Source organism: Rana temporaria, chromosome 4, assembly GCF_905171775.1.
Source record: "Rana temporaria chromosome 4, aRanTem1.1, whole genome shotgun sequence".
In the NCBI taxonomy this organism is placed as follows: Eukaryota; Metazoa; Chordata; class Amphibia; order Anura; family Ranidae; genus Rana; species Rana temporaria.
The window spans coordinates 421,552,294-421,569,232 of record NC_053492.1 but is presented as its reverse complement, the minus strand read 5'-3'; the positions used below and the strand labels follow the sequence as shown (position 1 = coordinate 421,569,232).

General features: G+C 42.2%; 1 protein-coding gene across 1 annotated transcript in view; it reads right to left on the bottom strand.

The window, feature by feature from the left end:
• PARP1 (poly(ADP-ribose) polymerase 1) overlaps positions 1-16,939 on the bottom strand; it is a 78,736-nt gene that overhangs the window by 16,876 nt on the left and 44,921 nt on the right. The window contains exons 10-19 of the mRNA XM_040351343.1: positions 16,421-16,654; positions 15,941-16,009; positions 13,556-13,688; positions 12,485-12,680; positions 7,897-8,025; positions 3,476-3,559; positions 3,273-3,395; positions 3,002-3,130; positions 2,509-2,607; positions 805-957 (exon numbers count right to left, since the gene is read on the bottom strand). Coding sequence (XP_040207277.1) covers positions 805-957; positions 2,509-2,607; positions 3,002-3,130; positions 3,273-3,395; positions 3,476-3,559; positions 7,897-8,025; positions 12,485-12,680; positions 13,556-13,688; positions 15,941-16,009; positions 16,421-16,654 — 1,349 coding nt within the window. The remainder of the gene's footprint in view (positions 1-804; positions 958-2,508; positions 2,608-3,001; positions 3,131-3,272; positions 3,396-3,475; positions 3,560-7,896; positions 8,026-12,484; positions 12,681-13,555; positions 13,689-15,940; positions 16,010-16,420; positions 16,655-16,939) is intronic.

The following is a 16,939-nucleotide window of genomic DNA, read 5'->3' as shown; positions in this document are numbered from 1 at the left end:
CCATGCCACTACAATCCCATCACAGAGCTACAAAAAGTCGATTGTACAACACCTATTGAATGCAGCCAAAGCTTGCATCCCACTTTTGTGGAAGAAAAGTTCACCCCCGACTGTGGGGTTGTGGCTGCGCAGGTTGAGGCGATCAGGAGATTGGAGGACTTAAATTTGTACAGCTCAAAACAAACAAGAGCAACATTCCCAGGCATGGATGCTTTGGAATATGTTCATATTCTCCGAAGGAGTGGCTATGCTAGCCACTTCATTAACAAAACATAACAGACCGAAAGAAGTTGCACTCTCCATACTCGGGCCAAATTCCTTCAACCCCCTTTTTTCTTTTCCCTCTTTGATTCACTAACACACCCCCCCCTTTTTCTCTGTACTTTTACTAAAGTTTATATGTTCCCAATTGTTTAGTTCCTGTGATTTTTGTGGTGACATCCCATATACATTAAACTTGGCTCTCAATAGTAAAGTAAAATCTATTAAGAAAAATAGATAGGTTTCTATTGCTGGCCTCCAGAAATGCTAATTTCCGGACATTCCTTTGGCTTCACCAATATGAATCACTTACCTGAAATATGTATGCAGATAGGGAAGGTCAGAGAAAAAAGTTGGAAATCCTTCTACGCAAACATTTTCAGGACAGCGATTCAAATAACTGAGTTCTGCTCAGTCGTTTACTTTACCTCTAGTCAGTCCTGACTTTACTGGATAGAAGATTTGCAGCATTTTGTGCCCAGTTTACAGTATCCTGTTACCATCCCTTACAATGTATAGAGAAGTTTTGAGGGGTATACTCACAACAGGTGCTTCAGGAGGAGCAATGCGCAGACCTTGAGACAAGATTCCAGCAAAGTTTGTGGTTCGTGACCCGTGCCAGAGCAGCTGACGGTTGTGTAACTGTTTAAACGGCTTATACCTCTGTCTCTCGCCTTCTCTTTCAATCTTGAAAACCTGAGAACGTTTTAAAGGGATTATTCGTTTATTGTCCAACCAAAATAACAAACATGTCATACTTATCTGCCCTGTGCAAAGGCTTTGCACAGAGCAGGCCCAATCCTCCTTTTCTGGGGTCCCCAGCAGTGCTCTAGGCCCCTCCTCTACGGCCAGTGGGGTGCCCTGGGGGCACCTGTGCACGCTTAATCCTGAGACACTTTGTCTATTGACACAGCCAGGGCGAGTCGGACCTGTCCCCTCGTCATGGCATTTGATTAACAGCAGGAGCCAATGGCCAAGACCTGCTGCTCTCGTGCACATCACTGGATCAGATCGGGCTCAGGTAAGAATAAGGAAGCTCCTGCACTACAAAAGATTTTTTACCTTAAGGTGGTTGTAAACTCAAATTGATCTAGCCTCTATGCGTTTGTTTATTAAGCAAAGCAGTGTGGTTTTTTATTTTTTTGCTTTTTCAATCCCAAATACCTTTTTTTTCCCTTTGTGCTCATTTGTGGTCACCCCCACTCTCTGCTCTGTATCCCGATCTAAGAGAGCCAAGTGGGAGGGACCAAGATTCCCATTCTGTTTTAGGTAAGAAGTATAGTCAGTGAATGAAGGCTGGAGGGGAGGGGCCGTGAGATTGTCTTCTCACCACACACTACGGAGCTGAGAGGAGGGGGAGGGGGAGGGTACTGCAGATACACACACAGAAATACAGGAGAGAAGCTAGATGACGGAGGCACATATCCTGACCACAATCTCATGGTTCAGCAGCCATGATAAAAATGGTCAGCTCACAGAGGGGAAGTCAGGACCAGGCAGAATCAACCAGATACTGTAGAAGATACAAAGGAGGCAATTGACCAGGCAAAAGCACTATGCTATAACTAGTGCCTTAAAGGGAAGGGGAGGGGATGCATTAAGGTAAAAAAATAAACCATGAGGCTTTAAAACCACTTTAAAGAGGGTTTAAAATTTACATCTGTAGTACCTGTCACTGCCAGAAGAGAAAAATGGTAGTTAAGCATCCCAGTCAACCTGCCAAATGTCTAATTGCAACGCAAATTAAATTAACCTGATAAATGCATGTTTAAAAAAAATACAAAAACACACACAACTTTTAGCTGCTATATGTCACTTCTTCACAGCTCAATCTCTGCCTATAGGGACTGGAAGAGTATTACAGGCTGATTTGAGGACACTGCTGGCACAAACATGCAGAGGCAGCCTGAGAAAATTACAAAAAGCTTGCCTCTGTACTTCTGCTAAGGGTTAGGGACTGAAAGTGGCTGGCATGAGGCAAGTGTAAAACAACGAAGCTATAAATTGTGGGGACATGCAGTCTCGTGACGGAGGATCAGATGGCTTTTTAGGGACGTTATTGGTTTGCTCTTCCTGACTGAAGTACAGGAAGCGGAAGAGGAGAAGCCAGAAGCTGCGTTTTATAAACATATGAAGTTGTGTTTCTGGACTTTTTGAAGCAATCATGTATTGTCCTCTGCTCCATCAGTTAAAAGAATAAATAAAATAAAATATCTGAGGATTCAGTGTTCCTTTAAAACCACTTACATCAAGGACCTCAAGTTCATAGGCGTTGTGCGTCTCGGCATGTGTGTTCTTAACATATTCATGGATTATCTTGGCTTCTTCAGAGTCCTTATCGATAACCTGCAATAAAAAAATAAAACAACTGAAAATCACATCTAAAAGCTGGCCACAGCTTGGCGCAAATGTGATTTCAGACAGTTTGTAAGGCTGAATTTGCATCGCACAGACATCGTATGTGATCTGCACAGCAATGTGGTGCGAATCACATGCGATGTCTGATCGCACAAGTGTGAACCCAGCCTCTAACTTTCAGACACGCTCCAAGCAATGAAAAAAAAAAAATTAAAAAAAAAAGCACCCCCCTCAACTCAAGAGCCTGCCCTGACCGTAAAATATAACTGAGGCAAGTGCCAATGCAGCGTATGTCGTCACATGTATTTAAAATGTTTAATAGTAAACAAAACTCAAAGAATCTTTCCATTCAATGTTCTGGACTCTATTCAGACCTCCTTACCTTAATATCAGTCTTAACCTTCTCATATTTCACATCAATAGGATCCTTCTCTGAGTCATCCGTGCCACCCCTCAGAAGACTGTAAGCCACCTCTATATCTAGCAGATTATCCAGCATCTGCACCTTTGCCTGAAACCCAGGAAAAGACATTTACCTGATGTAAACAATGCAGTATTCCAGAAATAATATCTTAATTAAGGTTACGGATAAAAAAAACGTTATTACAGCTTACGTCCAATCATCGATAATGCTACTTAATCTGTATACAGACCTGGATGTACTCCACGTTATCCAGGAGAGGGGGCTTCTTCATTCCAAAATCATGAGGTATTAGTGTGTAGAAGCGATTGGACAAGTCCAGCAAACGAGATTCAGGAGCATTGTCAGATACAGCCTAAAACACAATAGAAATGGTTAGAATTTAGAACGGCGACTTACAAATTTACATCATGTCATGTAAACATTGTGACTCACCTGCTGTACATCATTCAGGATAGAGTATGCACTTTGAATCTGACGCTTGCTAAGTTTTCCCAAGGGCATCTTCTGCAAATCAATCTACAAAAAGAAAAAATAGTAATACAGTTTATCAAAAAGGTAAGTAACATAAGTAACATTTTAGTTCCCGGATGTTGTCTTTAAAGCGTTAAAACAAACATGTCATACTTGCCTCCACTGTGCAGTTCGTTTTGCACAGAGTGGCCCCGATCCATGTCTTCTGGGGTCCCTCGGCGGCTGTCTCTGGTCCTCCCCGCAATTAGTCACCACAGTCATGCGAGAACTCACATGGTGGTCACTAATTGCAGGCGCGCTCCCGTGATACAGTGAACGGCCATAACCGCTCACTGTATCACTCGGCCCCGCTCCTCGTCGCGTCAATAGATGTGATTGACAGCAGCGCCAGCCAATGGCTGCGCTGCTCTCAATCCATCTGCTCTAGCCAATCAGCGGCGAAGAGGATCACGGGACCGCGCGCAGGACTTTCGAGGGGTCAGGTAAGTATAAGGGGGGCTCGACAGTATCAGATGTTTTTTTTACCTTAATGCATAGATTGCATTAAGTTGAAAAAACATTTTCCTTTGCAACTCCTTTAAGCTGTGATAAAACATTTTCCCCAGGCACAAATTTAAAAAAAAGAGCTCAAATGCCTCATGGAGCCTCCTTTTTTGCAAGCTTCTGCAATAGGGTTGTCATGAGCCTGGCGCAAACAACGAGCCAACGAGCTACTGTGGTGACTGGATTAGTGAATCTCCATATTAAAATACATTTTCTGAAAACAAAGACTTTGGAGGGAAAAAAATGGTGGTAACCGCATTTTGTTTTCACATGATATAAGAATATATTCATCAAAGTATAGAAATCAAAGCACAGTGCCACAGAAACGAAGGGGGGAGAGTACCAATAATACAGACTGCTGCTCACACGATTAGGTGAATCAAATGAAGTGCAAAGTGATAAAAATGGATCTGTCTTTACCTCTTTGAATATTTGATTGTGAAGTAGTACAAAAATTTTAAAGTGCTCATGCGAACATGAATTTATCTCATCACACATAATATATTTTTAAAAAAGTGCCAATATGCATAAAAATGTGCAAATACTAAATAAAAAAAAAGGGCAAATAGATTCCTAGTGCAAAAAATTACACATATCCAACCAATATAAAAAGGTCTGTATTAATCAGAAACAATTCAGTCCAGTGTTGTGTCAGCTTCTTAACCACTTCAGCTCCAGAAGTTTTACCCTCCTTCATGACCAGGTAATTTTTTTCAATACGGCACTGTGTTACTCTGACAACTGCGTGGTCATGTGACACTGTACCAAATAAAATTGATGTCCTTTTTTCCCACAAATAGAGCTTTCTTTTGGTGACATTTGATCACCTCTGCGTTATTTTATTTTTATTTTCTATGAACATAAAAAGATTGCCAATTTAAAAAAAAAAAAAAAAAAAAAAAAAAAATTATATATATATATATATATATATATATATATATATATATATATATATATATATATATATATATATATATATATATATATATATATATATATATATATATATATATATATATATATATATATATACTTTCTACTATAAAACATATCCAATAACTTTTTTTTTTTAATGTTTCAACTTAACCCAATATTTATTCTGCTACCTATTTTTGGTTAAAAAAAACCCCCGAACAATTAGTGTATATAGATTGTAGGCGCTATAACTTTTTTCGCAAACCAAACAATGGTGGGATATATTTATGGAATCTTTATTTTTACTAGTAATGGTGGCGATAAGCGACTTCTAGAGAGCCTGCAACATTGCGGCAGACAAATCGAACACCAAGTGACACTTTTTTGGGAACCAGTGACACCAATACAGCAATCAGTGAGAAAGTCTAAAAACAGGCTTTTAGTTAAAATTATTCAAACCACTCACATTCCCAAAGTGTCATTTCTGACACTACGAAAACGCTTGATCGTATACCTATTTATTCCGGTAATCTAGACCACGGGTACGATACAGGAATGCGTGATGACATTGGCGTCCTTGGGGCAAGGAATGTGAGTGGCTTGAATAATAATAATAAAAAAAAAAAAAAAGGCCAGTTTTTAGATTTCCTTAGCCCCCTTTCTTCTATCCTCCTGTGAGGAACCCTGTCTTTAGCAAGCGATGAGGAGCCATTAGCCATTGAGGAAATCAGCTTGTTTGTAATCTGACCAGCCATTTCTACTGGTGAGTCAATTTAGTGTGATCGGTGGTGGATTACAGTGGATGTTGCATACACAGTGGCAGAAGGAACTTCAATAAGAAGCTGACAACTTTGGATTGAATTGTTTTGACTTTTTTTTATATTATATTGGTTAAATGAATCAAAGGAATCAATTTGCACTTTTTGAGAGAGATTATATATATATATATATATATATATATATATATATATATATACACACACATAATTTTTATGCATATTAGTACTTTGATATATATTCTGTATATTATATCTGTGATGTGAAGATTTAATTTTGCACAAGCACTTTGAATTTTAAATTGTAAAGTAGTGCAATAATTCAAAAGGGAGGTAGAGACAGATCAGCGCTACCCATTTTATCACTTTAAATATTTACGAAACCCCATTTAATTTTAGTGCTTATAAACACAAAATATTACCCATTTTTTTGGGGTAAAATATCAACACGAGTTTGTGTTTAGTGAAATCGATACCAATCATCTCAAGCCTTAAATTTGCACACACAAGAAACAAAATTGTCCATAGGCTCTGTGTTAAAAGCCTTTACATGTTATCAGTATAGAGTTTGCTATGAATGACAGTCGTAGAGTTACTGCTCCCACGCCAGCCTGTGCAGAAATACCCAATAAATGTAATGCAATTGCTATTTTCATGCGCAGGCACACCCGACACGTTTATGTTCATGTATGTAACATATTTTCTTAATTTTTTTGCTATCACATAGGGGGCTGGATAGCATAGTAGAAATGATAGGTCCTCCTTAGGCTGCATTCACATCTAAGCGACAGCCGCGTTCGCGTGTAGCGGCAGATTTGCCGCGAGTACAAATGTTTCAATTTTTTTTTTCTTCCCCCTAAAAGTATTCCCATTGCTGTCTATGGGAAAACGCGCCTGTCGCGTGAAAAAAAGGGTCCGGGACTTTTTTTCAGGCGACAGGCGTTGCGCGTCTATGAGATGTGAACCATCTCCATAGACAGCAATGGGAATTCTCCCCTCTAGCGGCAGAAGCGTCCCGCGTCGGGCGTTTTGTCGCTTAGGTGTGAATGCAGCCTTAAGGAGATATTAGAGGTCCAAAAGACCCCCGTCACCTATGGGCCCACTAAAGCGGAACAAGCACAGATCGTGCTTGATTAGTAGGAGGTCGATCGATATATCGGCCGATAGTTGGCCTTTTCTAAGAAATAAGCATCAGCCAATTATTATGCAAATTCGCCCGATTATCACTGACCGCACCGTGACCCACAAGTGTTCCTCCACCACACTCCATTGGCAGAGCGGCGCTTGACGCTTGCCAAAGCTGCTGAGTGTGTGCAACTGACATATGTAACTGAATGCAGAGAGAAGAGCTGTCAAAATTCAGCAATGATGTAGGGGGTGGGCAGGACCCAGCAGCCAAACATAAGCCAATGGGATGGGATCTGGGCGGGCCTTTACATGTATGTGGCCTCTCCCCCTTAAACAGCCCAATCATTGGCTGGTGTTTGATAGCTGCTGGGTCCCGCCCAACATCACCGCTGAACTTTGACAGCTGGCCTCTCTCTGCATTCAGTTAGATATGTCAGTTTTACACAGTTACACTATATCGGCTTAGTGTGAAACCTGCCAGTGCCACCTGCCCAAAAAAAAGGCCTAAAAAATCATCCGCAAAAATCGCCATCATATATCGATCATCTGCTGCCCGATTTCTAAATCTCGGCATCGGCCAGAGAAAAAATCATATCGGTCGACCTCTATTGATTAGCTTCTTCTCCAGCCATCGGAGAAAGCCGACAGTCCACTTGACAGTAGAAAACACAATCCCCCTCCACTGCTATAATAGCTGGGAGTGTGCCTTTAAAACCTTTGCTACCTGCCACAGTTTAGAAAGCATGCTGGTGAACAAGTGGGTAATTATACCAATTGTGTGCACAATCCATCGGCATTAGGCTCCTGTAATATGCTACTGGTGATTGAGAGGTTAAGATGCAAGTTGGAGCCACTATCATGTCATTTAGGGTAATAATTAGCAACTATGTCAATATCTACAGAACTAAAACTGAAAGGATGTGTAAAAAGTAATGCAAAGATCTTTGCAATGCGGAACAGAAGGCATTTTTTTCCCCTTTCAAGAAAACAAACCGCACCTAGTGGATAAAGAGTACATACCTCAAACTCCACCATGGCTTTCTTCATGCTCTCCACATCAAATATCAATTTGATGAGTTCTTGCACTGGCTTCGCAAGTTTGGACTTTGTTCCAGCTCCAACTGACAGCTTTTTCACCACATCCTCCTCCTTGAGGGACACAAGCAAAGGGAAGAAGAAATGAAATGATTAACATTAGTGTCAATTTTGTGATCTTACTAGGTCCTGTTTTAGATTTGGTTTTTAGACTACTTGTTTGATCCTTGCTTGCCCTTAGATGTCCAGACCAAAAGTTTTCCTTTTCAGTACATGTGCATTAACTTGACAATATCACATCTTTCTCCCTTAACCACTTAAGACCCGGACCATTATGCAGGTAAAGGACCTGGCCAGTTTTTGCGATTCGGCGCTGCGTCGCTACAACTGACAAATGCGCGGTCGTGCGACGTGGCTCCCAAACAAAATTGGCATATTTTTTCCCACAAATAGAGCTTTCTTTTGGTGGCATTTGATCACCTCTGCGGTTTTTATTTTTTGCGCTATAAACAAAAATAGAGCGACATTTTTTAAAAAAATTCAATATTTTTTACTTTTTGCTATAATAAATATCCCCAAAAAATATATGAAAAAACATTTCCCCCCCCCTCATTTTAGACCAATACGTATTCGTCTACATATTTTTGGTAAAAAAAATAAAATCGCAATGAGCGTTTGATTGGTTTGCGCAAAAGTTATAGCGTTTACAAAATAGGGGATAGTTTTATGGCATTTTTTTTTTTTTTTACTAGTAATGGCGGCGATCAGCGATTTTTTTGTGACTGCGACATTATGGCGGACACATCAGACACATTTTTGGGACCATTGTCATTTTTTTTTTTAATTGGAAAAAAAACGATTTTATTGTAAAAGCATATGCATGGTACATAAATCGACATAAGCCATTGTGGCCAAAACAAAGGTAATACATAAACTCATTGGGTTATCTGAGTGATACAAACATATAATCACAGCAGGGGTGGGTCCAGCACACCCTAAGAAGAGGGGTACAAAGAGGGAAGAGGATGAGGGGGGTGAGGGAAAATAACACATGACGCACATGTTACACCATCCGTCAACCATCTGCCCCAGACCTTCTCATACTTAAGCGGACACCCTCTATGGACATAGATCAGCTTCTTGTATGGAAGGGCATCATTGACCTCTTTTTTCCAGCACTGAACTGTGGGGGGCAGGGCCTGCATCCAAACACGGGCCACCACCTTTCTCGCCAAGAAAAGCGTCTCGTGTAGAAAGGTGCGCAGATGTTTGTTAGCGTCAAGTTCCGGCAGCAGACCGAGCAGGCACATCCTTGGGTCCAGAGTGGCAGGAGAGCCCATCTCGTCGTGTAGGAACTGTATTACTTGCATCCAGTATGCTTGGATAACTGGGCAGGACCATATAAGATGGTAGAAGGAGGCTGGGGTGTGGTCGCAGAGGCGGCACCCTGGATTGTACATGGGTTTGAAACGCGCTATTCTCTGAGGGGTCAGGTACGTCTTGTGTATAATGTACAACTGTGTGAGACGGTCTGACAGTTTGGGGGAGACTTTTTTCACGTCCTCCAAAATTTCATCCCAATCCTCATCCTCAACTAATCCAACGTCCACCTCCCACCTAGTCTTGGCAGCATAGGCCAAAGCTGTTGTACTAGGGAGACGGATGGCGGAGTACAAGGTGGAGATCAGTTTGGATGGTGCAGTATCTGTGACTATGTCTACTATGGAGGGAACCACCAGAGATGGGTTGGAGCCAGTGAACTGGGTTTGTACAGCGTGTCGGAGTTGCAAGTATCTAAAAAGAAGGCAATTGGGGAGGGAAAATTCATCTTTTAGCTTTTGAAATGTTTTAAGCCCCGTAGCGGTCATGATATGATGTATATACAGGATCCCATAGCGTATCCACACCGCAGGGTCCGGAACAGTCAATAGTTCCGGGAGCCGTGTATTGAACCAAAGGGGGGTATGGGAGTGGACCTGCGGGGTCCCAAGTTTCTGCAGTGCTGTCTGCCATACCCTCCGGTGGTGTGTCAGCATGCCTGCTTTGTGTTGAAGGGGACGTCCTGTCAAAGGGGCTCTGAGGACTGACTGGAGCGGAGAGTGGGCGGGATCGTCAGGGTGCTCACAGAGCAATAGCTGGTACCTCAATCGCTCCGTCTTATCAAAATGATAAAAATGGGACAATTGGGAGGCAAGGTAGTAATCCTGGAAATCTGGGAAAGCGACTCCACCCAATGTCATAGGGTTCTTCAGAACCCTCCAAGATAATTTGTGTCTGTTGTGCCCCCATATAAACGAATTAAGAATAGATTCAATTATCCTGAAGAATTTTTGAGTTATATACAGGGGAGCATGCCATACCAGATAGAGTATCTTAGGGAGGAGTATCATTTTTACTAAGCTGACGCGTCCCATTACGCCTAGGGGTAGTCTGGCCCATGTCTGTGTCTTGGTCTTGATCAGGGTGTATAGGGGTTCAATATTTAAAAGTGTATAGTCTGTGAGGGATCTGGTGACCTGCACCCCAAGGTACTTAATCAAGGAGACCCTTGGAAGGGCCAGAGGGGGGGACGTGAACGAGGGGGGGAAATGGTCGATCGGAAGGATCTGGGATTTGGACCAATTAATACTCAGACCCGAGTGGCTACCCATACATTCTATGGCTTGGAGAGCTGCAACTAGAGAGGGACCCGAGTCCGCCAAGTAGAGGAGCGTGTCGTCGGCGTACATCCCAATCTTTTCTTCCATGTTCCCTATCTTGAGGCCTCGAATGCCAGTGTTTGCACGAATCAGGATGGCCAGTGGCTCCACCGCCAAGGCATACAACAGGGGGGAAAGGGGACAGCCCTGTCGGGTCCCCCTCTCTAGCGGGAATTGGTCAGAGAGCCACCCGTTCACAAAAACCCTGGCCCTCGGGGACTGATATAGGAGTTGGACCCAGCGAATAAAGTTGGGGCCAAACCCAAATCCCAGGAGGCACTCCCACAGGTAGTTCCACTCCACGGAGTCAAAGGCCCTGGCGGCATACCATTGTCATTTTTACAGCGAAAAGTGCTATAAAAATGCACTGTTACTGTGAAAATGACAATGGCAGTGAAGGGGTTAACCTCTAGGGGGCGCTAAAGTGTTAAGTGTGCCCTAAGGGAGTGATTCTTACTGTAGGGGGCGTGGCTGTAGGTGTGTTGTCACTGATCGTTGTTCCCTATATCAGGGAACAGACGATCAGTAACACTGCCACACAGAAGAACGGGGAAGGTGTGTTTACACACACACCTCTCCTAGTCCTTCAGCTCCTGTGACCCAATCGCGGGACACCAGCGACGAGTCCCGCAGTCACGGAGCTTCGGACCGGTTGGCGCGCGCGACCCACGGCTGGGTTCTTAAAGGCGACGTACCTGTGCCCAGCCGTGCCATTCTGCCGACGTATATCAGCGTTAGGCGGTCCTTTAGTGGTTAAATGATTTTTACATTTCATTAATTTAACCCCTTGCCATCCTGGTCAATTCTGACATTTCTCTCAGATGTAAAAATCTGTGTTTTTGCTAAACAATTACTTATAACCCCAAAATACACACACACACACACACACACACACACACACACACTATATATTTATTTAGGAGAAACCCTAGGGAATAAAATGGCAGCTGTTGCAAATTTTTATGTCACATGGTATTTGTTTAGCAATTTTTCCCAAATGTGAATGGGTATGGGTCTATAAGTCCTTAGATCTCTCCTATATGCTGGAAAGCCTGGAGATAAAAAAAAAAGCTGCAGACATTATTCAGAGATCTCCAGGACGTCATGGCCTCCTGGCAGGAAGTGGCTAAGGATGTGTTTGTGTATGTAAAATTTCTAACACTTTAAAACACTAATACATTGCATTGGCCTCTGCCAGCTTACTTATAATTGTAACATATTAGTGATCACATGACTGGCTACATTCTAAATGATGACCCAATTCATAATTGAAAACTCACAGCGACAGCAGAGTTTGGCAGCTATGACAGCCGTTTAAGAGATGACATTTATTAAAGTATCTCCAGCAGTCACTGTGTTCAGGAGCACTTTTATACAGATTGCGGGTGGAAGGGGGTTAAACAGTTGCTAGCCTGGAAACAGTTTAATTCCTCAAAGCGTGCAGATCTGCATCTATAGAAAAGATTTCTGCAGCATGGTACTATACAGGGCTTTCTCTCAGGTTTCCACTTTCATGCTACCCCCATACTTCATTAGTAATACGAGGATATCTTTCTAGATAAAGCATACACACACACCCCCCCCCCCCCCCATGCTCCTGACAACAGCCAGACCAAAAGTCACATTACTGCACAGGCTCCAAAAATGGACCCTATTCAAATAGAAAATCAGATACAAAAATACACTGGACATTGCAATCACACTGCATTTTCAAGCTGTGCTTTATAAACATGTGTGGTGGCTTGGTCATAATAAGGCCATACTGCTGGCCCTTGTCCCATAAATCTACACACTTAGGTTTTTAAACTTGCTGGTGTGTTACTTTGATGAAGTAATTGATCATGTCTACTTTTATGCCACTTCAAAACACTTACTTGGCCATAGTCTATCTCCAATGGATAAAACTTATTGGGATATTTGGTGAAGTTGGTGGAGTGCCAGGCATTGCCAGTCTTGTCTTGATACAGATTAAGAAAATGGTCAACAGCTTCCTCTTTAGAAGACATTTCCTCCAGTTTGTTACTGCCAATAACTGTTCCAACTCGGCCCCACGACCGGAAGACCCAGAACCTGTAAAATGTACATGAGAATACAGGGTTAATCCACACACCTACAAAAGTAATAATGTACAATTTTTTTTTTTTTTTGTATTCTTTTTCTACTATAAACAATTTTGTACTATAAAGCAGAGATAAAACAGGTTACTATGGTTACATATTAGTAGAACATGCTGGGACCAGAGTAATGGCCTCATTATCCTGCTGCTGCTCGTTTACTGTCAAATCGCAGGCTGGGGATAGGGAGGCAAGAAGCACTGTATTAACTGTAGCAGGACAAAATCCAATCAACAACCTGGCTCTGTCATCACTAAAAACAGTGTCAAGAGATTGCAAAACACAAAATCCTTAGCAGAAAATTGGCTCTGGAGTTCACCTTTAACTATTTGGCATCTGAATAACCACTCCCCCATCATTCCCGCATTATAGAACTGGTGACCTACTATTTTTCCTTACCAAATTACTGAGCCATCCTTTGCAGAATTCTTCATCTCTACAAAAAAAAAAAACCCACATGCTTTGGTTTGATTCACCAGCCTGCATTACAGCGTTTTCCTGTAGTGATAGGCAGATACAACCACAGAGTTCAGGAGGAGGCCCAGGCATCTGGCACTCCCATAAGATTCTTCAACCGAAAGGTATCTTTTCAATACAATTGAGATCTATGGCATGGGCACCCAGTGTGTATTAAAAAGCTTTTGATGGCAGGGGCTCCTTCTACAACAACCTGCCTCTGAATTTTCACAGCTAGACTTTATCTACTTAGAAGCCACTTATTTTGCCAAACACAACCCAAGCCTACAAAATCACTCTAATCTCCTTGACCTCTATTCCGATATCAATGATTCATTTTAACCAATATTATTTCTATAAAAATGAGATACAGACCTGGCATCTCTGTCATGTTCTATCAACTGCAGTTTATAGTAGGAGTTTGTCCCTCGGGATATATCCACCAGGCCCAGGGTGGCACTAAAGATCTGGCCACTTTTCTCCAACACATGACATGAATTTTCAAGTCCTAAAAGAAATCATATTTTTGTATCAGGTTATTAAAGTTTTCATGACATAAAAAGGTGTACCCTGTCAGTCTAGCACAATTGTGGTAAGGAGTGTAGGAAATTCATACTAGGGTTAGACGATCATATGTTTTGAAGAGGAAATCAAAACTCTCAGAAATGCAACACTAAGGCCCCATACACACGAGAGGATCCATCCGCTGAAAAATCTCAGCGGATCGGTTTCAGCGGATAGATCCCCTGGTGTGTACGTTCCAGCGGATATTTATCTGTGGATATTTCCGATTTCCAGCAGATAAAAATTTGTAGACATGCTTACAAATCTATCCGCTGGAATCGGAACCAGCGGATTGATCCGGTGGTCTGTACAGACTCACCGGATCGATCCGTCCGAACCCATCCCTCGCATGCTTCGTAATGATTCGACGCATGCGTGGATATCCTTATATGACAGCGTCGCCACGTCACCGCGATGGGAATTCGGCGCGGATTAAAATCCGCAGAGGATTTATCCGCGGATACGGTCCGGCGGACCGTATCCGCGGATAAATCCTATCGTGTGTACCAGGCCTAAGGGTTTGTTCACAATTGACCAAATTTATAATGCTGAACAAACTTTCCTATAATATTAGAATGGACAGACTTGTGTTAATGAGCTTTAGTATAGGCCTTAGACTGGCATTTAAAAGCGTCAATGACAAGTTAAAAATGCTCCCCAAACGCCCTATGGCGCACCGCAACTACCTGCCAGAGCACTTGCGAAGCATTACCATAGACTTAAATAGAGGGCGATGAAAGGCTTCAAACGCCTCTCCTGACTCAACACAAGGCTTTTATTTTGAAATGACACTATGCTAACTCTTCATGTCTTGATAGTGTGAACAGCACTGTGTATTGTATCATCTGCAAAGGCATTTGAGGGGCATTTTTAAATGCCTCTCAAATGCCTGCTTTAATGCCAGTGTGAACTTTGCCTCACTTAAAGCGGAAGTAAACCCATCCATAAAACAGTTTCATTTCCGGGACGTGCCAGAAATGTAATACCCCCATTGGTTGTGCTCTCAACCAAACTGTGAAACCATCCAATGGCTGGTGTCATAACTGATCACATGTGCAGCATAATGGCAGTTGTAGATTAAACGGAGGCAAAGATGGCAGCTTCCTTGGCTGAAAACGATAGAGGGGTTTACTTACACTTTAAGCAGAACACATAAAACAACAAATAGACAGAGTCCTCGGTGTGAACTTAATCCAGGGCTGCAAGGCTAGAATGCAAACTGCTTACCCACAATACTGCCTGCAGGCTCTCATCTACAGTAACCAATGTTACATTAGAACTGAAAATGTAACTTGTAAAAAAGCAAACTGAGGAGCACAACATGGATTTAAGCAGAATTTCTTGGATATGCAGATTATCTAAAATCTGCTGCCGATTTCAATCTGAGCATTTAAAAAAAAGAATAGTAGTCCCACAGATGTGACATTATAAAGGTCACTGTGGAAGTAATCAACAGCTTAATCTCCAAGATGACTGGTTTAGTTTTGACACTTGCATTGTGTGGCCCTCTGTGTTTTCGTGCTAGAATTAAATATCACCCCAGAGCATTAAAGTGAGAGGTGTGACCTATTAGGTATATGAACGATGACTAACTTGTGAGCACGCACACCAAGGGAAGCTGGGACCCTCTCAAGGTGTGAATATGGTACCGTGGGACTACCATTAGCTTTAAAGAAAAACAAAACCCAAAACACAAAGCAAATTACATTAAACATGAGGAAAATAAATGGTCTTTAGAACCTGCAGTTCCAGCTTTACTGTTAAATTCGACTTGCTCCTGTGAAGCCTTTTCCAGCACTAAGCCTTGCTCTGTCGGTCAAGCCAAATGGAATACCATTTGAAGCCAAGAAAAGCTTTGCCAGTTAAAAAACTGGGATAGGGCTTTCCGCCATAAGAGGGCAGGGCATAACTGGGACTTTGAGGTCTTGCACACAGCATGGGGCTCAGATCCAACGGGGGTCCACAAGAACACATAATTTGGCTTGAAAATAAAATCAAGCACCTGAAGACATTAAACAAGGTGTCTGGACTTTGCTTGGGTACCTTCTAGGTCAAAATCAAGCTAATTTGAAGGACAGCAAATTAGAGGGACAAACCTTCAAGCTAATAAAACGAAAAACATGTACTTTTGCCATACTATTGGGGATTGTAGGTCCGAAAAATTTAATAATTTACGCTTCTCTGTAGGTTACTCACCTGAGTCTGGATCAACAGCTGCTCCACCTTTAACAGTTAACTTCATTTTTTTCTCAGCCTTGCTGCTCCCTGAAAAAAACCCCAAAAAAAACACAACACTGTTTACATTGTAGAGGTACATTTATGTTGGCTTGTGGGTGTATAAACCGATATGAAGGGATTGTCGTCCTTTGTATATACGGACACCACTACCTGCCAAAACAGCCCAGGGGTCCAGGATATTTCTGAACACTACATTGCAGGTAAGCTAATCAGCTTGGGTCCATGATCAGTTCCTATGTAATTTGACAATGAAGGCGTTGAACAGGAGACACTTACTCACACCCCCCCCCCCTTAAAAAAAAAACAAAAAAAAAACTGTGGTATGTATGTAGTACAGTAAAGATGAACCATATACTTAGCTTGTAAAATAAAAAATGCTCAAAAAACAGGAGGGGGGCACCTGCTATATTTTGATGTACCCCTACACAAGACACTTACCTTGCTCCTCCTTTACTTTGCCAGTACTTTTCCCAATTGCTGTCTTTGATTTTGCTGGGGGCTCCGGTTTTGCCTCCTGTTTTATTTCTGCACCCCAAGTAGAGATGCCATGCTGGGCAAGCAGGTCCTGGCAGCTCTTGCCAGACTGCAGCTCATTCAGGAAGTCCTCGCTCACCACTCGAATATTGGCTGCCTTTACATCCTCCATTTTCTTACTCATCTTCTCCACCTCCTCTGTAAATGTGCAGAGTAAACGTTTGGTCAAAATCAAAAGAAGAATTCTGCTACTTGCATCTAAATTGATCACATTAAATAAGCCCAATGTCAAATGACAAAAACTATGGTTCTTTGCACAAAATTGCCTTTGTGAAGGAAAAAGCTGGGCCTTTTCTAACTTAGATACCTGCAGTAAAGTTTAATGATTGAACAAAAGAGGTCCAGGGGTCTACCCCTTAGGAAAACTAAACAAAGCTAAATAGGCTCTCTCTAGCACAAAAGTATAACTCATCCAGAGGAAGC